We start from the raw sequence: 24,788 nt of genomic DNA, 5'->3' as shown, positions 1-24,788 counted from the left end.
TCTGTGGTTCAGAGAGGAAATAACTCTTCTGCTGTTCTTGGAATGTTTGCTTGGATTTCCGCACAAGAGACTTGAAAAGAGAGACAGGGGCTGGGCTTTTTATCTTCTTTTTTGCTGCTTCAGGGAGGGAAGAGGAGGAGGATAGTTGGTGATATTTATATTTTCATCCCCCTCTCAAAGAGCCCTGACTTCCAGCAACATTTCCTGGTTTTATTCCTGGAATTGAGAACAGGCCAAAAATACTGCACAAAGCTACATATGAGCATGTTAGAGAGACCCAGTCCACACGTAAACACTGTGTGAGGGTATCTGGATGGAGGAGGAATGTGAGGAATTCTATATTAAAAACAAAGCCATCCTTATTTATTTGGGAAAGCTATATAGGAGAAATCCAAGGGTACCAAGAACTGCAACTGAGACTGAAACAAACCCAGATTTTCCTGACAGCACTCATTATCAACACCTTTCACTTCAGCTACCCTTTTCTTTCAGTGCACACATCATGTGCTAGAGCTGCAGAAAGTACCCTGCTGAGGTACTGACTTTGCAAATAAAGAAGACATGAAGCTAAATTTCTGTTATTAATGCCAATTAAAATCTCTTTTGCAACTAGAGTTTTTTCTGTCCTTGCAGTTCATTAAGACAGAGCTTAGTGTTATGGAGGGATAATTAATTAACTTGCAAGATGCTCTTTTCAAAGTTGTTATTGTTTATTAATTTTGATATTCAAAACCCTCCCCACTCCCAACCACTAAGTTTTATTAATAATTGGTTCTTTGCACGGTCATGCAAACATACAGAGGAGGAACTGGATCTAGAAACAGCTAGCAAAAATATGGAACCTGCTCAGAAGTCCTCAGGAAGCTTCATTCAATCTCTTAGTAGGGATTCAAGCTCTGGCTTGCTCTCCTGTTGTATTTTCTGTTTCACTCTGGGACTACTTTAGTACCAGCTTTACCTTTCCTTGCAAAGAATTTCTCTTTCAAAATACAAATAAATATTCTAAGATACCTGGTAGCAAGTACACTGCCAGGTACAAGGCTGTAAATTTCATGTCAGCACTCAGCCCAAATTCACACTCAGCATGGACTGACCTTTCTTTACTCTGCGTGAACCAGAAGGGCTCTTTACAAAGGTTCTCACACAACTGAGAAACATCATTTGGTGATCAATTAAAAGCACTCCTCTGCTTGGCAGCTCAGCATCAGATTTATGTGAGTGTAACGGAACAAATCCTGCCCTCAGCATAATCAGAGTTCTAAGAAACAGAGTGCTGCATTTCCCAGTAGCAGCAGACAGGCTGAACCCAAAAGAGGACAGACAGTAATGAATGTATTTCAAATTCAGAATGACCTGTCAAGAACTGGGAAGAGATTCTCTTGATAAAAAAAAGTTCTTCAGGGGATTCAAGTGCACTAAAATAAATTAAGCCAAGTTTATTTCTAATCATCACTGAATCTGCAAATTCCACTCTGCCTTTCTGCAATTACTGCTTCCCTGCTGCAGGCTACGTTCAGAATCTTTTAGAATGCACTGCTCTTCCTCATTTGCTGTTTTAAAGTCTTTAGAGATTTAGGTATTGCTTTTAGCAGCCCAAATGTTGAAGCTTCAGACAGAATAATCTCGGTTGGTATTGAAACATAAAGCCTACTGCAGTATTACACTTATTTCAAGTGATGCATTCTTGCTTTTAGCAGCCCAAATGTTGAAGCTTCAGACAGAATAATCTTGGTTGGTATTGAAACATAAAGCCTATTGCAGTATTACACTTATTTCAAGTGATGCATTCTTTTAGCAGGTACAGCAGGTGCAATTTTTCCTCACCTTGTATCTGACAGGTTTGGTCATCACATTGAACACATTCCTGAGACTTGAAAGACTCCAAAAGACAAATACCAACTTGATTTTATTTCTGAATGACAGTCACTTCCTAGGGTGAGAGAGGCACTGTGTTCAGGAGATATTACACCACACAGGATCTTCAGAAGATGAAAATCCAAGAGAAAGTTAGCTGAGATTTCTCTCTTGGCCTAACAGGATCTTGCTGAGCAGAATTTTATGCAGGGCAGCTCTGGAAGCGCCACTGTCAGTTAGTGCAACTCAAGGCTTACCCAACAGACAGGAATAAGCAAACACTAAGAAGTAGTAAAACAATTTCTGTGTGGTGCAGAGTGCTGACAGGACTTAGGATGAAGTTGAGAAGTTTGGAAGAGAGGGCCTCCCCTTAGAGAATCCCAACCCAAACCCACACAGGTCCGTTCACATTTTAGTTCCATTACTTCCAGGAAGTTTTGTGGAAGAGGTGCTAGGTTTAAATTTCAAGGTAGCATTAGGAATCACGTTTTAAGTCAATAAAGCAGTTACAGGTGATGTTGGTCAGCCTTTGCACATCCTCCACTTGGGTGCAATGAAGATTTCCTGGAATTAACAGACTTTGAAGCAAATACTCAGATACAGATTCCAACTGACTTTATTATTTCCTAGCATCCAGCCATTTGTCCCAGGTTGAGACAATAGGGTTGAAAATCTTCTGGGGACTAGAAGATTGTTATTCAATCCCATAATTCTGCTATCTTGTTATAAGCTCACAAGGTCAGTTTGCTCTCCTTTCCTCCTTCTCCTGCCCTGTGTGTGTGGTGTGAGCCAATTTATCAGGAAGAACATGAAAGCAGAAGGCCTCTTTGGATGGCAGAGGCACTGGGGGGGGGAGGATTGGAACACTGGGGAGCGTAGATCTAGTTTTTTTGGGATGGGGGAAAATTCCAGGGGGTTTGCCATGGATGGGGTAATTGCTTTGTAATGTCTATTGCTGTATTTCTCTCTAAATACAATTCTGTTTTTTTTTTCTCCAATGTGATTTGAGAGTTTCATTTCTGTCTCAACCTGGGACACCATTTTAACAATTCCTCCCTGCCAGCATGGACAAGGAAGCCTTTTTCAGGTTTGAGCACAATGAAATGAAATTACAGAAGACTACTCTTGCTGGTATGCCAGATGAGAGCCCTCAAAACAGAACAACTCCAGGTGTCCTGTCATCATTCTTCATTACACAAACCTTCAGTGTGATCACCTCACACTTAATTCCATGAGAGCACATTAAAAAAGTGAAAGCTGTGTGCAGAAAGTATTTTTTGTTTAAATAATCAAAGCACACTTCCAGATTTTCAAAGAATTTCATAGAGATTGCACAGGCTGTTAATAAAACAAATCAGAATCTTCACAAGTTGATTGAGAGGAAAAAAACACTGGGTTTAAATCAGGTTTTCCTACTATTTACTTACCAACTGGCTGACCTGCAAAACCTGTTGACTGCAACAAGCAAGCAGCTGGCAAGATGACACATCTGTTACTTTATCTGCATCCCCTCTCTTCTGAAGTCCTTGTAGTGTGTTATCCAAGGAACACCACAGACTAATGGTCCTATTTAATAGTTTTCATAGTAAACTGAGAAAGAGAAGTCCAAGCAGAGCTACTGAGAAGCCTTCTGCAACAGATAAAAGAGTGTTCTGGACGAGACAAAGCATAGTCTTTCACAAGACAAGATTTGTATTCGTATCAACACTTAAAAAGAAACCAAGCTTTCTTTGGCATGGTCTTAAGATGAGCCTGAAATCATTTATCTGTTGGGTCTAAAAGTGCTTTATTCTTGAGGTCCATCTCAAGACCATACCAATTTAAAATGCAGACAGCAGCTTCCCTCAGACCCCACATAGCAGTCCACTAGTCCACGTGGGTTCTTTAGCCAGCCTTCCAATAGCAAGCCAGGCTTTACAGGATTTGGGCTTAAGAAGGCCAGAACTGGCACATGGAAAACCACAACAAAACTACATTTTCAACTCAGCAATGCCACTCCCAATCCTACTGCCCTAGGTGGGAACTGGGTATCAGTGAATGCTCAGATGGATCCAGAGGACTGTCTGATGACTTCTGCTCAGCTCTCTTTTTCAGTATTCATTTAATATACAGGATTACATGGTCAAGCCATGGTCATTAAGAGCTCTTACCAGCCTTAACACCAGGCTTCCAATAGAAGGACTGATCCTAGAATCATACAATCAGTCAGGGTTAGAAGGGATTAAAGGGATCATCTAGTTCCAACCCCCTTGCCATGGGGACACCCTACCGTAGATCACGCTGGCCAGAGCCTCATCCAGCCTGGCCTGATCATGTTCATTCTAACTCTGAGGAAATGAGGTGAGTTAGGAAGGCTGCATTCTGATGCCATGACAGTCTCTTGCACATCAAAGCACCTGTAATCCAAAAGTACTGTTTTCTGGAAAACCTGAGAACTGCATTTCTAACTTTGTATTAACTACTCCCTGTCTGTAGCAGAAAATATCTCTATCAATTCCATTAAAAAATTCAAGTAAGTCCCAGTAGTCAAACCACAGCTGCAGTGCCCATTAGTGCCCATGCTAAGGAGAACCCTGTCCCCTCAACAGAATGCCCTATTAACTCCAGGCAAACCTTCTACATCACATTAGTAACTGAAGAGACTAAATTAAACAGATAATAATAGTGTGGGGAATCACACCAAGACCTGACCCAGAAGATTTTTTTGTATCCTTTAAATTAAATAATTTTAAAAATAATTTTTAAAAAAAAGAGCTCACTCTGGAACTCTTCTTTGTAGCTTCTCCCTTTAGGGGACACAGTCAAATGATTTTCAGAGTACACCAAATTCTGAATGGTCTTCAGGCATAATTTGCAATGTTTACAGAGAAAAGATGTGAAAATGAAGTTTTAATACAGCTGGGAAATCCTAGCTGCATGTGAGGTTACAAGAGATGCTATCTTCCCTCTTCCTGGCCAAGAGAGCCAATGGCATCCTGGCCTGCATCAGGAACAGTGTGGCCAGTAGGACAAGGGAGGTTATTCTGCCCCTGTACTCAGCACTGGTCAGGCCACACCTTGAGTGCTGTGTCCAGTCCTGGGCCCCTCAATTCAAGAGAGGTGTCGAGGTGCTGGCGACAAAGCTGGTGAGGGTCCTGGAGCACAGCAATGTGAGGCGAGGCTGAGGGAGCTGGGGGTGTGCAGCCTGGAGAAGAGGAGGCTCAGAGCAGACCTCATTGCTGTCTACAACTACCTGAAGGGAGGCTGGAGACAGGTGGGGGTTGGTCTCTTCTCCCAGGTAACCAGCAACAGAACAAGGGGACACAGTCTCAAGTTGTGCTGGGAGAGGTCTAGGCTGGATGTGAGGAGGAAGTTGTTGGCAGAGAGTGATTGGCATTGGAATGGGCTGCCAAGGGAGGTGGTGGAGTCACCATCTCTGGAGGTGTTCAAGCAAAGCCTGGATGGGGCACTTAGTGCCATGGTCTAGTTGACTGGACAGGGCTTGGGGATAGGTTGGCCTGGATGATATTGGAGGTCTCTTCCAAGCTGGTTGATTCTATGATTCCTCTCCTCTTTTGCAGGGCTTCTCTCACTCTGTTTGCCCTCCTGTTCCATCCCCAGAGGAATTACACCAAGACTGGATCCCCAATGCCACGTTCTGGGTTGCAGGTGAAGGAGATGGTGATGGCATAGCGAGTGCCCCAGCGAACCTTTTCTACCCGGTGAAGGTTCTCCGACCCGGAGGTGAAAAAGGAAACTCGTCCTGTAAAGACAGAAGTATTGAATCAGTGACATGGAGCTCACCACTCGGCTGTCAGCTCCACACACAATTTTGCTGTTGTCTCAGTCCAGCTGTTCCCTGGCTACCTGAGAGCCCATAGGTCAAAGACAAAGTGTTATGAGCTTACGCTGCGCTCCGACAGCTTTATGTATTGTTTAAATCCTACCTTAATCCGTTGTGCTACCAAGCTGGAGACATCATTCCACCATCTCTCATAGTTTGTAAAAGGCAGGAGGAAGCCAAAAACATCTGAAGCCAGTTCTTAGTTGCCTTTATTTAAAGCAAAAAAAAGGCAATCCCAGTAATTCTCAAAGTGTGTTGATTTCCTCTCTGCTCCCCTTCTAGTCTGGGCTCTAAATGTAGACCAAAGGAGGAGGAAGTGCTACAAAGGTGCCAGAAGGTCTTCAGTGAAAAAATAAACAGCTCAGCAGGTTTACAAGCAGCTGTGGCAGCTTATCAGCACTGTACCAAGTATCTGTTGTAGCTTTTGGTGCACAGTTTGATCACTTGCTCTTCAGCCAGGTTAGAAAGTTATCCAATCAGTCACAGACAGATTAATTTTCATTAGAAGGAGCCACTCCATCAATGCATTGGCTTGGATGTTTTTTATAGATGCAAATGCTTACTCCTGTGCTTCACCCTGTCCAGCCTTTCACCACCACCCTGCCTTGGGGTTCTCCAGGCATTTTCTGAATTAAACTGTTCTAAGAATGTAAGTTTGATGTTCAACAAGTAACTGAGAACTGAAACAACTCTGGAGGCCTGTTCAAGTTCTCCTGAGAAAGCTGGCAACACTCAGATCCCAGCTCTTTTAGCCAAGAGCATGTGTGTTTTCCCAACTTGAGCTTCTTATTCACTGCTCAAATTAAAGTTTGCTATCGAGCTTATCAGAGGGAACTGACACTGACAATCTAACTCTGCCTGGGAGGCATTTGCATTAGGGCAAAATCCAACACTTACATACCTACTTGAAATCTGCACAACAAGAGGATGAACTATTCAACCTCCACTGCAGAAATGGCATCAGGCACACAGCTGGTTTTCTCTTCCAAAAGTGATCCAAAAGGTGCAGAAGTCACTCTGCTTACACACTGCTGAGCAGCACACATGGGAGATAGGAAGAAAACCAGACTGGCCTCATGGAGCTCAGCTCACCCACTCATCTCTGAAGTCCATTCAAGTAGCCTGTGTCCCTTGCACGTTCAGTTGCAGATCACATTTAATCTTTTGTAGTTCAGAGAGACTTTCATAACTGCCAGGCATAAGTCCTAATCATACTCTCATCTGTCTGTGGCTGCACATCAATAACTGATAAAGCTATATAGATAAATATAAAGATTAGATCCCTTTGTATGCACATTCACACCCTGGTGTCTCGCTTGTCTGGATGAAAGGCCAATAGAAGGCAGTGTAGTGCTGCCCTGTGAGTGTGGTGATGAACAGCTACCTTCAAGGACTTTGTGTGAAGTCCTTGGGCAAAGAATTTTTTTTAGTTTAAATCTCATTTCAACCTTGTTTGAGTCCTCAATTATCGATTCCTCACCCACAGCTTTGCCTTAAACTTGATTTTCAAGCTGGTTTTGTTTGATCTGTTATTCAGTGTTAGACAAGCTTCAGTGTATTGTTTAAGCCAGCTAGGTTGAAGTTTGGGGTTTTTTTGGCTATACAAAATGCCTTTTCATTTCTTTCCTTAATAAATATACCTTCATATATACAGTAGCTTCTAGCTCTTTGTGGATCTGGTCCCATATCTGTCAGCTGGGGTCTCCAAGCCACCGAACCAGCCTCCAATTAGCTTGCAGTGATCCTTTTCCTCCTTCTCTTTTAAGACTTGTTTCCTTTGCAAAGTTTTAAAGCAAAACACACTCACACATAGTGCACTGTTTCTATTAGCATTCAAAAGGAAGTAAAGAACCCCAAAGTTCCAAACTATCCTAGAATGCCTTAGGTTGTAAGGGACCTCAGAGATCATACACTCCAATCTCCCTGCCATGGATGGGGATGCCTCTCAACTAGAATGGGTTGCTCAAGACCTCAACTAGCCTGGCCTTGAAGAGAATCATAGAATCAACCAGGTTGGAAGAGACCTCCAAGATCATCCAGTCCAACCTATCACCCAGCCCTAACCAATCAACTAGACCATGGCACTAAGTGCCTCATCCAGGCTTTTCTTGAAGACCCCCAGAGATGGTGCCTCCACCACCTCCCTGGGCAGCCCATTCCAATGGGAAATCACTTTCTCTGTGAAGAACTTCTTCCTAATATCCAGCCTATACCTACCCTGGCACAACTTGAGACTGTGTCCCCTTGTTCTATTGCTGGTTGCCTGGGAGAAGAGGCCACCCCCTACCTGGCTACAATGCCCCTTCAGGTAGCCCCAGGGAGGAGGCAATGTGAGCAAGTAAGTAGGATCACATGCAGTATAGGTCAGGTTTTAGCTGTGAGATTGCATTGGAAGTTCTTTAAGTGCATTTTGTTACATACTGCCACAAGTAAAGTAGCTGTAATGGGATCTGTCCCATTGTGAATGGTGAGGAAGACATGCACAGGGTAGTCCCTCTAAGCTCTCTAGACTATGAAATAGTGGTAGAGTGAATACTGAGCCTCCTAAGAGACTGCTGCACTACACATGCCAGAGACAACAATGCAGTTTTTCAGTGATGAGAGTATGTAGGTACCTACAATCTCCTGATGAAACAGTTTTGAGCCACAAAAGCTTCAGTGAAGGTGTAAAATTCTAATCCCATTTTCTTTGTCCTTTTCCTTTTTATTTTCCATTTTTAGCAACAGCCTCAAATTTCTTTTCATTTTCTTCTCCTCTCCTCTGACCTGCCTGCATGGATTTTTTTTCCAACATGCTTTTCTGCTTCACTAAAGCAATCTTGATTACTACCTCCTGCCATATAATTTCATTTTGATTGTTACAAGTGTAAGCTTTATTGAGATCACAACCTACTACTCACCACAATCTTTTAGTCTATTATCTAACATAAAAAAAGAGAAAGTATTTAACCCTTGGTCCTTATGGGATGGATTTTGAAAGAGGAATGAGCAACAGGACCACCTCCTGCTTTGAGGTCCATGATTTTAAGCTTTCAAGAAGCAACCAGCTATGTCTCAGGCACCTGTATTTTGCTGCCCCCCACATGCCCTGTGCTCAATTTTTGAGTGAGGGCATGGAACAGACAGCATCCAGCAGTCCCTTTCTAGCTTCAGCAGACCTGATTACACATGGAACAGGCCATCCACGTTAATACTAACTGTGCATGTCTGGTGTCTGGTTTGCCACTGGATTCCAAGCTTCTTCAAGCTCCCAGCCTTCCTGTGAGACAATCCCTTCTGCTTCTGGGCATCACTCTTCTGTCTCTTCTACTTCAATTCACTAACATAGGTCCTTGGGTCATAAGAACATCAAGGAGAAACTGCAAACTATGTGTTAGATTTTCTCAACCAATATTCAGTCATGCAAGCAAGGGAGTAACTGTGCCCTCGCTCTCCTCCTTGGTCTGCTTAAACTGTGACTGGGTACCAGGGAAGGGCAGGGGCTGTCCCTGCCTGGAGCCAGTGACAGAGAAGGGATGCAGAGCAGGGCTGGGGAATGTAGGAGGTCCCACCTCCATCTACTCTCCAGCTGGTTGGGGACACTGCAAAGACTGAGCTACTGCTCAAAAGGAAATGAAGCAACTCATACATCTGATTAAAGGGAAGCAGGAACAGTTTATTTGGCACTAGAGAGCTATTCAACATCTTTCATTACACAATGACAGCTTTGACTATCTGCTTAACATTTATCAGCTTTAAATGTTTCTTGGGAAAGAAGATAAAACTGCAGCTCATCTGCTGAATGACACCAAGAAAGAAGCACTGCTGGGGAAATTGCACAAACACAACTGAGCTCTCATCCTTGTCATCTGATTAGGAATCGTTGCTAATTCATTCTCATGTAAAGCACCCAAGTTAAAAAACCACCATATCATTAGGCAGATAACCTGTAATCCGTAATCACAGTCAAGCATTTAACAGATATTTATTCAATTACTTGTAAATAAATGTTGAATGGAGAGAACTTTAAGCAAGTCCCTACCTAGACCCCACAAAACTAACATGGAATGACAGCAGCTGGGAGCGTTCTGTTCTGAGGAGGAGAGGGTATGAGCTTCTTTAAACAGTTTTGCTACATGCAAGCCAAGCACAGAAGCAGAAAGAAGCCCATAGCCTAAAAAAATCAACAAAACACACACCCCCAAAACAATCCAACCAACCAAAATCCCTACAAAACAAAGCAAAGACAATCTGTAATGGGTATCTAACAAAGTCTAGTTACAAACTTGTCCCAGGTTAGACAGATGTTACTTGCAGTTATAAATACACCTAATGACTCCCTCAGCCAGCTTGTCACTTAAAAGCATTGATAATACTTCTACAAGAGTACTTGCTTCTATTCTAAATTCAGAAGCATCTGGAGTGAAAGCCTCCAACTTACAGTTTTAGAATAAAATGAACTTCAATTATTTCCTACATGGGCACTTTTAGACCTCAGAATCCCTCTCTGCTCTCCTCTCAGCAGAAGTCCTGCTCCAGGTCCCCCTGGATTCTTCTTTTCTCCAGGCTGAACAATCCCATCTCCCTCAGCCTATCCTGATAGCAGAGGTGCTTCAGCACCTCTTTGTGGCCCTCCTGTGGACTCACTCCAACAGCTCTGTGTCCTTCTTATGACAAGGACACCAGGCCTGGTTCCAGCATTCGAAGTGCTGTGCTGTATGGCACATGCAGTGTGTCACTCCATTACTATTTTATACAAAGTTAGAACACCTTAGAGGCCAATTCTCAATAGTGACAGTGCTTTGGAATGCTGTGTGGAGCACTTGCACAAGGTGCCTTTATTCTGCCCTGTCCTCCTAACACTCCTCAGTCCTTTTGACAGTGTAGCTAGTACAAAGTGAGCATTACTATTCTCAGTAACAGATGCCCTCAACAAGGGTATTTTATATAAAGCAATTCATAAGCACCATGTTAAGTGCAGGTCTGACCTAAGCTCCCCAAGAACCTCTTTGCTTATCAGCCCAACTGAAACAGTATTTTGTTTAATGCCATCCAAAACCTATCATTGTGCATTGCTGGGATGCAGGCCAGAGTCTGGAAGATAGTTATCCTTCCATGGAAAACAAAATCAGAAAGCAAAAGTAAAGTCTCCAGAGGTCTACAAAGAATTAAGGAGACATTGAGCTATTTTTTACACAGCAGCCACAAATGCCACAGGTCCTCCTTTTTTCTACCAGGTCTCTCTGCAATCATCTTCCCAGTCCCTGCTGCAATTTGTGATGAGTATTACAAATCAGCAAGAGCTGCTGCTCTACACCCATGAGCTCTCCTCAGGGCTGGTTTTTACTGCAGCTGCTCCTGCTGGCTCCATTTGTTCTTCTCCAGGACTGACAGTTGCTTCTGTGGAGTTTTAAATCATTCTCAACTTTCAGTTGTTGTTAACTGATTTAACATCAAGATGTGCTCCAGTTTTACTAATTGGAGGAAGATGATGCCAGAAGATTATCATCATTAGACTGGATCTCAATGATGTAGATTGACTGTAGAGAAAGCTCAGATGACCTGCACTCAGTGGAGAATTAAATCCACTTTTCCATGATGCAAGATGGATTACTAAAGATGTGTTTTAAACAGTTTTCACACCTTGTGTTAAGGTTGTTGTGGGACTTCTGAACCTGGAAACCTTAGTTTTCATGTCATTGCATTTTCTGTCACTGTGCTGCATTCCCTCAGCCTTTAGTGGTGAATTCTTCCAAGGTGTTTGGTTGTTTTTTTTTGTTAAGAGCACAATAAAATAAAGCTATGACCAATTCCCACCATTAACTTGGAGCACTGCACTTATTCTCATGATTACAGGATCTGAGAGTCATATAGTATCTAACCACTGCAATAAAGCCACACTTAGCTCGGTAGAGGTACACACAAACACCCTGAAGCCCATTCCTGCACTATAAGAAAGCTACATCTGCATTCTTCAATGGATGCTTCTGATGACCTGAGTGGACAAACAAATAACTCTAGCTTGGAGCACATGTTTTATTCCATTCTAAATGAAGAATAATCCAACTTTCCAAGCTCCCAAATAGCTCACACCTTCATCTCAAGTATTTCTGCTCTTTCAGAAACACACACTTCTCTGACAGCTATAAAAATATGCTAAGCTTGATATGCAAGGAAGACTCACATTTCACTCTTCAATGCACAGAATTCAATTTGCTCTGTAGATTATTCTCTTCCATAAGCACAAGGAAGTGATTGAAGCCTTTCCTTCTACCTTTACAGCACAAACAACTTACATAAAGTACAGACTCCATTGTGAGTGGAAAGGAAGAGCAGCAAAGATAAGAAATATCCATGCAAATAAGGAACACATGACTGGTACAGGTATTTCATTCCAGCTGCACTACCACTTCACCAAGAGGATGTCTGTGACCTGTCTAATGTTGCCAGTCTCAAAATTCACACAAGACAATTTTTACATGTGGTTTACATTGATGAATTTAGTAGCAGCAGAAAGTATAGCACTTCTCTCATTAAAAAAATGAGTGCCTTGATGGCTGCCATTTACTCTTAGTCCTCCTGTATCCACTGAAGATGACTAAAGCCAGCCTAGGAAAGGTAATGTTAAAAGGGCCATGGGTTTCATTCTGAAGGATATCATTCTAACTGCTGTTTTATTTCATTTAGGGTCTTCAACAGAGCTACCCCTGGTGCAAGAGGTGAAAACAAAATGCTAACACTTCAGTTTTGCAACCAGAATACACACAAAAGCAACAGATACTACATTAGAAGTGCTTCTTTGTTCAAAACCACCCCCTCCCCATTTTCCTTTCCAAGTAGGATTTCACTTGGTACCAAGGACTTTCTTAAGGTACAGTGACTTTCTTGCAACAGAGGTCCTGACTTAAGTCAAATGCACCCATATGCACTTCTGAAGGTCATGAGTGCACAAGAGAGATGTGCTCCTTAATGCCACATTTGCTTAGGAATTAGCCAAAGGTCTGTACATGTGATCTGTTTTCACAGTGCTAACATTCATATGTCCATTAAAAAAACAGAATCAAGATTCTCTAGATTAAGAAGGCAATTGCTTCTAAAAGCTGGAGGTGCTTGTTAACACTTGAACTAGGCAATGTTACAGCCCATACTATGAATTATATTGAGAGTCCTGCACTCAAATCTGAGAATTGGGACTTACAGACCTCTTACACAATCCAGTGACAAAGAAGTGGTGAGGGCTTTAAAATTAGGCTCCACTTCTAACAAAGAGTTTCCTCTGTATGGCTAAGACTGATCCTTCAGCTAAGTGCTATGAAAACATTTGGAGCAGCAGTAGGACTCACTTAGGCTGTGCTCCCAAACCTAAGAAATCCCAGTGTTTTATTTTCAATTGTCCTTTTCTGTATTTCCAATTACTGCTTTTCTGCTCTGCTGCAGCAGTTAACAATGCCTTGATGATCCCTTCTGTAAAGTCTGACATTAACAAATTACCTGCTCCCAGGAAAAGGAACCTTCTCATTTCAGCATACAGTACCAGGTTCCCAAAATGCAGGCTACTTTGGAGACACCTGGAGGTGCCAGGTTTTAGAACTGAAATGGCATCAGCAATACAGAGAAGGTCAATTAGCTGTCAGGCACTAAACCAAAGCAGAGATTATGACAGCCATATCTAAAAATGCCTGAATCTCCTAAAGGAGAAGTACAAAATCTTATCAACACTGGTTTAAAAAGTTGGAGTGACAAGAGAAGCACAAAGGATCAAAAGCAGCATCAAGCAAACAAAAACAAAACACAAAGAGAGAAGGAGAGAGGAAAGAAAAGAAAAGCCACTGCAAAAGAACATCCAGAACATGAAAAATACATCAACTTGTACCAGCAACAGAAAACACCCTGGGGTCATTCACTCCTTTGCATTCTCTCACAGGCCGAATTTTATCAGCAAGAGGAAATCTTAAGCGCAATTGCCTTCATGTTGTGCTTCACCTCTAAAGAGCTTCTCCTTTGCTCCCAGGATGTCAGTAATTATTTAGATTGCACCATAGGCAGTAACATCATTATAGGAGCCCTGACAAATTTTGGTAGGCAGTGAAGTGAGTTAGAAAAGTCTAACTGGCATTACAGCTACATTTTCTGCTGTGTACATGTAGCACATAAAAGTGTTTCAATAAAGTCCATTCCCTACAAGCTCAGCCTTCTTTTAAGGGATGTTTCATCAGTACTGTGGCACAAGTACTGTCAATATAACCACCTGTGCAAGGCAATGGCCAAAACCAGGAGGTAACAAAAAAATAAATAATAAAACCTTTCTGGACTTCATCTATTCTCTCCTCCTCCCCAAAAATGGAATAAAGAGTGAACACCTTGCAGCAGAGCCTGAAAATTAACCAGATGAGGCTGAATGGAAGCAATTTCACAGTTGCAGACTTCCTGAAATTAAGTCAGGGGCACATTAAAATGAAGCAACCACACTTAGAGCCCTAGTACTGTGCAAGGAGACAGCTCTTCTCCCAGCCACCCAGAATTCATCTATGATTTCTACAGCTGTTAAAGCATGCTGACCTTCAAATTGCATCTGAAAATGAAGTAGTTTAACGTGTGGCAGCATTCTGCAAAAGATAATCCTGTTAATTAGGGTTTGTTTCCAACCAGAAAACCCTAAAGTAACCAAACATAATTCTCAATACCACACCCAGAATGCAGATCATCTCAGCATTTACCTGAAACAGCCTTCTTATTCCTGGGGAGTGAACTGGTATGATCCAGATGTCAAATAAAACCCCACACCCATCCCCATCTGCAGGCAGCAACAGACAGAAGTCAGTTCTGCTTGGCTAATAACGTCTGTCAGCAGGCAGTTTCTGAGGCTGTATTTAAATTAGTACATTTCCATCTTTTCTCTTGGAAAGAAAGACAGAGCACAGCAGGAATATAAAGTTGGCCTCAATATATTTTTTCCTGCAGAAGTGTGATGGTCATGCATTATAAAAGGTTACACTGCTGTAAGCTCAGATATCACTTACCAGACAGAGTTGTTGAGGCTGAGCTAGATATCCTGCCCCAACATAATTCTAGTTCCAAACGATCTACCAATTAGAGAAGAACTCAAAACAGCCTTAAAGGGAAGGCTAGGTATAGGTTTAGGTATAGCTGACAGCCCTCAGAATGCTCATCCCTGTCAGAGCTACTGGAAGATCACAGATTTGCTGAACTTACAACCAAGTTAGCAGGGTTCACCACATTACTGCACACAAGCAGAGCAGTGGTAGTCAATCATCTTAACACCCAGCCCACAGCAGTTACAGGGTATTAAGCCCCACCGTGAAGAGCAAAGAACAGTCTATAAATGACTTCATTTTGGATTTGCTGTAGTCAGTTATCTTTGCTCCTGAGGCATGTGAGCTGTCATAACTGGATTCACAGAATATCTTTGGTTGGAAGAGACCTTGAAGGTTGTCCAGCCTTCAACCCAGCACTGCAAGGTCACCGCTAAACCATGTTCCTACGCACCAGGTAGGCATAATTTAGATACCTCCAGAGATGGCAACTCCACCACTGCCTTGGGCAGCCTGTTCCAGTATGTGGAAACCCTTTCAGTGAAGAAATATGTCCTAACACTCAGACTAAACCTCCCCTATCACAGCCTGCATCCATTTCCTCTAGTCCTGTTGCTTGTCACCAGTGAGAAGAGCCTAGAACCCTCCTTGCTCCAACCTCCTCTCAGAGAGTTGTAGAGAGCAATGAAGTCTTCCCTCAGCCTTCTTTTCTCCAGACTGAACAACCTCAGCTCCCTCAGCCACTTCTCACACAACTTGTGCTCTAGACCCTTCACTAGTCTCACTGCCCTTCTCTGGGCACGCTGCAGCACCTCAATACCCCTCTTATAGTGAGGGGCTGAGAGATTAACACAGTATTGTACTAACAAGTGCTGGATACAGAGGGACCATCACCTCCAGTTCTAAACTTTCAAGAAGTCCCTTTCTGTGGCTAAATTTCACGTTATTTCAATGTGGGGCCACAGTCTAGCCTTCTGCAATCTTTATGTCATCAATCTGAAGACAAAATGCTGCATCATTCCACAGTGCCTGCTGACACCAACTCCCACTACATCAGCAGTCCACCAAGTTAATAACTGGCACAGCCTGACCTCAACCCAGGCAATCCATGACTCTTACCTGCTCGGGGCTCTATCGTCTTGTTGGAACCCGCATCCATGAAGACAAACCTGCCACCACCAAAGTCTTTGCTGTAGTCAGAGAGGTAGAGCAGTGAAGTATAGTCAAAAGAGCCATAAGTGACCTAGGAGTAAGACAACATTACCAAACTTTAGCAAATTCTACTTTGGTCTGCAGAGCAGAAATGATTAAGCAGATGGATCTGGTAGGGTTCCCATATTTTCTAGCTTTCACATAATAGAAGGATCTCAGAGCTGAGAACATTCATTTCCAGGGATCACCTATGTTCATTAGTCTACCTGATTATGTTTACACACACACTGCATACAAGAGTAGCATTTTATGTACATGACTTCTAGTCTTACAGTTTCTACCATTAAAGATTTCTGTCATCCTAAGCCTACTAAACAGCTAGCAAAACCCAGCACAGTGTCCAAAGTTACACCTCTGCACCACATCAAAAATAACAGACCACAGCTATTTATACCATTTCAAGATAAAATTTCACTGTGAGGTTAATGAAACCGAAGAAGAGGCTTTGGCTGATTAATTTCACCCATTATCTAAGCATGGTTTAGAGGTTTTTGGAAGTCTTACCTACTCTTTTCACCAGCTGTTCATACTAACATTCACTCAGACCTTCCCAAATAAACACCTATTTGTTACAGGAACTTCTCTTTTCCATACAGGTTTTGTTTAAAAACCTCCTGTGCTAGTTTGAAGCAGGCTAGAATGTTTTGGTGAGAAGAACTAGATTACAGGCTGTGGAAGAAAAGCAATGATGATGTCTACTTGCCTCACAGGCTTGCTGAGAGACATAAGAATCCAATCATAGATAAGGCACTCTACTTCTCCTGCTGAGGAGCTCTGAGCTGCATCTCTCCTCTAACCTCTCTGCCGTTTCTTTGCTTCCTAACCCCCCCTAGTCGAACCTCCATTCTTCCTTGGGGCGGGGGTAAGGTTGAGAGGGGTAGGGGGAAGGTGAAGGGGTGGTTGGGAGCCCCTCCTGGGGACTCAGCTTTCTGGGAGGGCTGTTGTGTTTCTGTATTACCTTCTACCTTGTCTATTTCTGTCTATACTGTAAATATCTGCTTGTATATTCTGCTAAGCTGGCAATAATAAGCTTCATTCAATTTCCAGAGCCAGACAAGTCTAGTGTGGGTTATTTCCAAAGTGTGTGGGGGTGAGTAACAGAAGTGACTTCCAAAAATGCCTCTGTTGCTTCTCAACCTACAGATCAGGCATCCCATTTTTGAAGCACACAGTAATTTTCCTTCCTTTTAAAGTACTACTTCTGCTTGATATGTGCACTGAAGATGTATTAAGGGTCAGAGTGAAGCTATCTAAATATTTAACACCAAGTTGAGCTGATTCTGAAAACATTTCCTTTTTATATCCACACATCACCAGTGATTAAAAATATACTTCAAAGCAATGGCTGCATTCTCCAGTTGCTTTACAATACATCACAACTCAACCAAGCTCTTCAGCACGCTGGCAACCAGGGACATGTGCAGCACAGCAGCACTGTGTAAACACACAGCATTTGCAGAGTGTTTTGAGTGACCTGCTGACTGCCAGAGGTAGGTTCTACTTCCCAGCTTAGAAGTTTGCTAAATATTTTCAATTTTAAGTTACATTCCCTAGTACCAGTTCAATTCTGGCTCCACAGCAGTTGTACATGTTATTCAGTAAGGGCATTGACTAAAAAGAGAAGACAGCAGCAGATGGAACAGGAAGGCATTTTCCTGCTTACTTATTATTTGCACCATAAGGGCTTAAAGGAAAAAAAGCCAAATCTGGTGATACTCTGCACTACCCTGGCCAGATCACAAGAATTATAGAAATGTTTTGGTGATCTCCTTCTCCCCGCATTTACCCCAAACCTTAGCAGCAGTACAAGGCAATAAGTGAGAATTAGTAAGTACCTGGTACTGAAGCACCTCAAAATAGGCATTCTACAGCTCTCTTCATGCAATCAGCCTTGCAAAGCTATTTTTACCTCCATTGATTTGATCATGGAATCAACCAGGTTGGAAGAGACCTTCAAGATCATCCAGTCCAACCTAGCACCCAGCCCTATCCAGTCAACTAGACCATGGCACTAAGTGCCTCATCCAGGCTTTTCTTGAACACCTAAAACACTTGCTGATAAAACTTGCAATCAGTTTAAAGAAGTCTTCTGGCCAGCAAAGACATTAGCATAATGAATAAACTCAACTCAAACTTCAAGTTCATTGTATTTAAAATTGTTTTTATGAACCCTTCACTGGTGCAGCAATCTTAGCTCCATCACTGCACTCCTCGTTCTCTCCAAGGCAGCTTTCCTAATCTTGAATTTTTAAGAGCTGACTACAAACCATTTTAAGCCTAACCAAATGAATCTGATTTCTATGGATGACTAATTTGGGGAACCAAGTATGCAAGGAAAAATGGCTTTTCTGGTTTTGCTGTTGTTCATTACAACTCTCAGAAGGCAGCTAGACCTAAGCAATGCAACACTACAGAAAGAAGGCACTAAATTACCTTCAGTTATTTAAAATGCTAGAAGGCTCCCATGCATAGCAAATGTGTTTATTAAATTGGCAGTGACTTCCAACACCAAAAAGGTAAAAAAATTAACCACAAGTTCAAATTATGTCAGGAAAGCTGTCATTAAAACCAGGTAAAGCTGCAGTAAATCAAGTTTCTGTAGTTCCTTATGGACAATTCAATCTAAAAATGCAGGCATTTCCATCCAGCCTGACACTCCATACAGCTCATGTGCACCTTTTCATCCAAGGAAGACAAACACAGCTGATATTTAATGGCACATGCTCACCATGATATTCATGTGAGCATCTGCTACTATAAACACTGCTGTCAGAATTAGCCAGTCACATTTGGCAGTGTGACACCTTTGGGTTTCTGAGGCACACGTTTAGATGCAACTGAATAGTTGCTGAAATATGCAACAAGCCTCCAGTTACAATAAGAGATGTGCAGGACAGCATTGTCTGCTTTCCACTGCAGAAGACAATACAAATATGTCCACATTCCAATCAGCCTAAGCCTAGATTGATACCTTGTGCAAAATAAGGGTCAAAACTTCTCTGTAAGCCTTTGTGCAGATACTCACAAAGCAGCCTTGATAGATATTTCCAGTATTCCATATATCAGTATATCTACTTGGTACACGAGACCCCAAACAGCATGTCTCTGAATTACAAAGGGCTGTAGGTGAGCTGAGGTAGGAGGTTTGAGCTTACACAAGAATAAAGTTCAGATTTCATGGATACCATTGTCCTAAGGCAAAAGTAAGATCTTTTGACTCCTTCAACGTCTGACAACATGAGGGGAAGAAAAAGAAGAGGGAAAAGTACTCTAGAACAGACAGCAACTGCTATCAGCTGTAGCCTCAGCAGCCAGAAGAGAGAGGGCTGCTGGAAGGGTTAGGGAGATGGAGAACATCTGGCAGGTGAGGTGACTTGAAGGTTTGTCTTGTCCAGTTTAAACAAACAGGGCTTAGAAAGGGATACAATATCCACATGGGGATAGGAGAAAGGGGAAAAAATAGCTACAAAATGATCACAGACACCTTTGTTAAAGAAGCAAAAAGGTCAAGGAAATGTGCAGTGACATACTGGAATAGCTCTGATCAAAGAAAGTCCAGGAAAACAAACCAAAACTGATCTTACAGTTGAACCTGGCAACTCTGTGAAGGATGACAGGATCCTCATCCAGGCAGGGGGCTGCTGAAATCTTCAAGTCCCACATTGCTTCTAGCAGAGAACACTCTAAGACTACGCTGCAGTTGGAGCTGAGTGTACAAGTGCTATTCCATTATAAATCAGACATTTGAAAGGCTCAGTTCCAAACAAATTCCATCCAAGATGAAACTCCACATCTTAAGCCAACACTCTTTTTATTTGATTTAGATGCTTATAAATTCAACAAGATTAAATGAGTCATTTAGGCAGTTTCAGGCTTTCCATTCCTATGTAACCAAAAACCAAATAAACTTTAGAGGGGGAAAAAAAAAAAACCAACACACAATGAAGTCTCATACAGACAACAGATTTGTGCTACTCTGCTATGCAGATCAATTCTTCCAAAGCAGGGATGCTCAGATTGAGAATCATAATGAGAACAGACTAAGCAATGTAGGGAAAAGGCAAAGGGGAATTTCTGTGCTCCAAGAAGCCTACATATTTGAAGCAACAGTGTCACACTTGAAACCATAAAATGTCAGGTTCATTTTTCAAAGGCTTTATTTTACCATTCTTTTGGAAAGAGACAGGAGAAAAATCCTTAATTTCCCAGAAGCAACCTTCACTGTTTAATTGTTAGACAGAAATGCATAAAGTGATTTGTTTTGTTCCAAGGGGGAAAGCATAAATAAAAATAGAACAGAAAAGCATCCAACAAACTGGCAAAATAAGAGACATGCTGGGTTTTATTGATCTTACTTCAGCTCCCTGGTACTCACACTTCTTTTGGAGGCCGCATAAGAATACTGCTCTTATCTGCAAGTATTTCCTACCTCTGACCAATATCAATGCCTTTTTTCCCCCTTGCTGCAGTCTGAAGTGCTACGTGGAACTTAGTTTGCTGCAGAAACGAAAACACAAGCCAGGCTGAGTGCACTGAAAACAACCTCTGAAGCTGCATATCTTATTTGTCCTATTCAGCCTTCTCTGAAGTGTTTTCTGACCTACTGACCTTCTATTTGAATTCAGCCTCCTGCACAGTCTGATCAGCTATAAATACTCTGTACTTTTTTACTTCTGTCTGAACACATAGCAAAGATACAAATATACACAGTGTACACCTACAGCAGGCTAAGATTCTAAGCAGACATTCTACACATACTGTAGCATTTACTGTAAGCCAGGATCTGGCAAAAATACATGAACATTACATCCACAGACAGCTCTGTTCCAATTGCACTTAAGGGGAAAGCAGTACCAGACCTTTTGACACAGAAACAAAAGTTAAGAGAGGAATTATAGGCCTGTTTATGCAGCAAGGAAAGGATTAAAATTAATCCTTTTGATGTCAATTCAAGTGAATGATTTGCCAGAAGAAGGCAGCAATAATACATGATGCAATTTGTGACTTTCATCATGCAAGGATTCAAGGATGCATCTCTATCAGACTCTATTTAAAGGCATCATTAGCCTGGTTCAAATCCTGCATTTCCAACCAGGCAATGCAAACTGCCTTCACTTAAACCACACAAATATCATCTGGCAGCAGCTGAAGTCCTTTATCCTAGAGAATGGACAAACCACTAAGCTGGAGTAGATTCCGCATGACTGATCCCAGTCATAGAATGGTTTAGGTTGGAATGGACCTTAAAGATCATCCAGTTCCAACCCCCTGCTATCAGCAGGGACACCTCTCACAGGTCGCTCAAGGCCTCATCCAACCTGGCCCTGAACGCCTAAAGGGAGGGAGCTGCCACAACATCGATGGGCAACCTGCTCCAGTATCTCAACACCCTCACTGCAAAGAACCCTTTCCTAACATCTAGTTAGAACCTCCCCTCTGCCAGTTTAACCCCTTACTCCTCATCCTATCACTACAAGACCTTGTCAGTAGTCCCTCCCCAGCCTTCCTGTAGGCCCCCTTCAGATACTGAAAGGCTACTATAAGGTCTCCTCAAAGCCTTCTCTTCTCCAGGCTGAAGAGCCCCAACCCTTGTAGCCTGTTGTCATAGCAGAGCTGCTGCAGCCCTCTGAGCATCTTCATGGACTCACTCTAACAGTTCCATGTCCTTCTTGTGTTGGGGTTCCAGAACTGCACGCAGTACTTCAGGTGGGGTCTGATGAGAGCAGAACTCCCTCCCTTGCCCTGCTGGCCACACTGCTCTTGCTGCAGTCCAGGACACAGTTGGCTGTCTGGGCTGCATTCACACTGCCAGCTCATGTTGAGCTTTTCACTAACCCAGACCTGCAGGTCCTTTTCCTCAGAGCTGCTCTCAGCCATTTGCCACCCAGCCTGTATCTGTGCTTGGGATTGCATGGACATAGGTGCAAGACCTTACACTTGGCCTTGCTGAATTTCATGAGGTTGGCCTGGGTCCACATCTCCAGCCTGTCCAGGTCCCTCTGGATGGCATCCCTGCCCTCTAGCAAGTCAACTGTGCTACACAGCTTGTTGTCATCTGCAAACTTGCTGAGGGTGTACCTGATTCCTCTGTCCATATCACTGACAAAGATGTTAAACAGCACTGGTTCCAGCACTGACCCCTGAGGGACACCACTTGTCAGTGGTCCCCAGGTGGACATTGTGTTGCTGATCACCACTCCATAATGACTGGTTGATTTCTCCTCAATATTCTGCACCAGCATTTGCTCCACATGAGGATCAAAGAATGAGAAGCGGACTTCCAAGCCACAAGCTCAGAAAGCACTTAGAAGAAGCTTGGTTTAGGTCTCTATCTACAGTACCCACAAACCTCCTTCACTGTGACTGGACACCAGAGAAGTTCTGTTCCCTTGCACTCTCCCCCAAAATGAAAGGGAACCGATACAGAAGACTCCCATCTTAACATGTAACATTACTGTCACAACAGCACAGAACAGCCCAACTTTGGCATACTCCCATGTAATCCTCACTGCAAGAATACTCCTGAGCAAGAACTAAAACAACCATAATAAAATACTTTTGATCTCACCAGGCACACAATTTTCAGGTGCAGACAAAAAGCACTTTGTACGTCTCAGCACTCCAGCTTCGTGATAGAGACAACTTACTGCAGAAGTCAGCTGCGACACAAGTGAAAAACACTCCAACAGGACAAGCCAGAATTTTAACTCATTTATCTAAAGAACAATTCTCTCAGAAAATACCCTAAGATTTAGCATAAGTCACATCTCTGTATTTTACAGCAGGTCTGCTACTGGGGGATGGGAAGGCAGGGAAATTCTATGTGAAAAGGTGTTTGGTAACTGCCCCCACTGGGATAATTCTCTCTTCACTGCTGTCATAAATCAGACTACCTAATTGCTCAGCATAGACACTTTAAGGTTTAAGTTATGCATATCAAGTTTAAGAGACTTTAAATTCTCTTAAAGAGGAGATAATGACTCTTTCCTCTTACAACAAGCAAATCAGTTGGTGTATCTGCTCCCCGAACAGACAGCTTGTGAGACAGTAAACAAAACGTGGACAGAACAGATGGATAAAAGCAGCAAAACATCTAGCCTGCTGTCCATCATCTACAGGCACTGTCAGGATGCCAGAACAGAGAAGCAGCTTCTATTCAAGAAACAAATACTCTTCATGGAAATAGATCTGACTCCAAATGACAAAGTAGCTTATATGTTATAGGAAAGACTTCAGGTTAACCAACCACCTTATTCGTTTACCAGTACAAAAAAACACCATGCAGAAAAGTGTAAAGAGAATATTGTCAAGCCTAATGCTTGTGCAGACAAGTCTCATTATAGTAATAAAGCAGGCTGAAATACACCCCCATCCTCGGAGGAGTTTAAGGCCAGGCTGGATAAAGCTCTGGCCAGCCTGCTCTAGGGTAGGGTGTCCCTGCCCATGGCAGGGGAGTTGGAACTAGATGATCCTTGTGGTCCCTTCCAACTCTGATTCTATGATTCTACACTTTTGTGGATTGAAATCTACAAAAATTCTCTACTTTCTCTTCCCCTGTGGCACTCAAAGTCCCTTGGAATGAGCACAACCTGTCATGGAATTGTTACAAACCCCACCAGCACAATTCACTCCCTACTGCCTGGTCTTACCAGTGCTAGTCAAAATAATCTGCACCTCAAAATCTTCCCTAAGATCTCTGGTCCTATGTCCACTCCTACTCAATACTTACATCACAGCTTTTGAAGCAAGAAGCAACCAAATGCTGTGCTCCTCTTTGTTCCATTAGTGACTGTAAATTTCTCCTTGCACTAACTGTTTTCTTTCAAACAGAGGCTCTGTCAGGTATCACTGTCACCACATTTGCTAAAATTTAAGCTGCTTCTGCCTACATGACAAGAAATGGCACAGGAACTTCACACTAATGTTGTGAGCAATAGCAGACAAAACACTGCCCTCAGACTGACTTTTGGCAGGAAATATTTTCAAGGCAAGAATGATTTGTCATTTGCATACAAAAAGAAGGTTTGATTTTTCATCTTAGCTGTTGCAGGTGATAAGCTTCAAGGTACAATACCCCCAATACAGACTCCACCAGTGAGGTGCAAAATAGATTTTGATGGTGTAAGTTTGATTTGGTGTCAGCTTCTGTGATCTACCATTCTAAAGTGACTCTGACTTTTAAATCCTGAAGAATGAAACAGAGGTGTTCTGAAGTGCTGAGTGGGTTTTTGGCTTGTGAGTTGCTTGGGGTTTTTTTGCCCAGTAAGAAATGCAAAATATTAAACCAGAAGCCTATGGATAGAAGGCTAAGCAGTTAGAAAGTCACAACACTTCCATTCTAAAAGCAACAAAACAATAAATTACTGAAGGAAGGTGCCACAACCCATGGAAGAACGTGTTAGTTACATAGGAATGGAGGCTTTTTTACCACATGCATTTATCAGTACCTGAAGGGGGCCTACAGGAAGGATAGAGACTATTTACAAAGGCCTTTAGTGACAGGACAAGAGGCAATGGTTTCAAACTAGAGAAGAGTTCCTAACATCCAATCTAAATCTACAAGTTGTTTACCATGAGGGTAGTGAACACTGGAACAGGTTGTTCAAGGAGGTGGTTGAGGCCCCATCCCTGGAGACATTCAAGGTAAGGCTTGGCAGTGCTCTGGGCAGCCTGATCTAGTGGAGGATGCCCCTGCTGACTGCAGGGAGTGGACTGGACTAGATGACCTTTAGAGGTTCTTTCCAACTCAGACTATTCTATGACCAAGAGGCTCAGATCAACTACCAATACTGACCAGCTGACTACTTCCAACATAGCTCCTGCTAGACCTGGCTTAAAGAATGCTACCCAAACTGAAAATATAGGCT

The 24,788-nt window shown here is 42.6% G+C and overlaps 2 protein-coding genes across 4 annotated transcripts in view; one reads left to right on the top strand and one right to left on the bottom strand.

Moving 5' to 3' along the window:
- The window catches only part of LOC135179284 (urotensin-2 receptor-like), a 29,671-nt gene extending 22,345 nt beyond the window's left edge, over positions 1–7,326 (top strand). The window contains exon 2 of the mRNA XM_064150887.1: positions 5,415–7,326. The gene's annotated coding sequence lies outside the window, so the exon portion shown is untranslated. The remainder of the gene's footprint in view (positions 1–5,414) is intronic.
- OGFOD3 (2-oxoglutarate and iron dependent oxygenase domain containing 3) overlaps positions 692–24,788 on the bottom strand; it is a 40,133-nt gene continuing 16,036 nt past the window's right edge. The window contains exons 8-9 of one of the 3 annotated variants that reach the window (XM_064150888.1): positions 15,829–15,952; positions 692–5,596 (exon numbers count right to left, since the gene is read on the bottom strand). In XM_064150888.1, the coding sequence (XP_064006958.1) occupies positions 5,460–5,596; positions 15,829–15,952 (261 nt within the window). In that variant the 3' untranslated portion in view covers positions 692–5,459. Of the gene's footprint in view, positions 5,597–13,951; positions 14,030–15,828; positions 15,953–19,779; positions 20,419–24,788 lie in introns of those variants that run through there. The other 2 variants (XM_064150889.1, XM_064150890.1) reach the window with 2 other exon arrangements.

The sequence above is a fragment of the Pogoniulus pusillus genome, chromosome 11 (genome assembly GCF_015220805.1).
Source record: "Pogoniulus pusillus isolate bPogPus1 chromosome 11, bPogPus1.pri, whole genome shotgun sequence".
Lineage (NCBI taxonomy): Eukaryota > Metazoa > Chordata > Aves > Piciformes > Lybiidae > Pogoniulus > Pogoniulus pusillus.
This window is presented reverse-complemented; position numbering and strand designations above follow the sequence as displayed.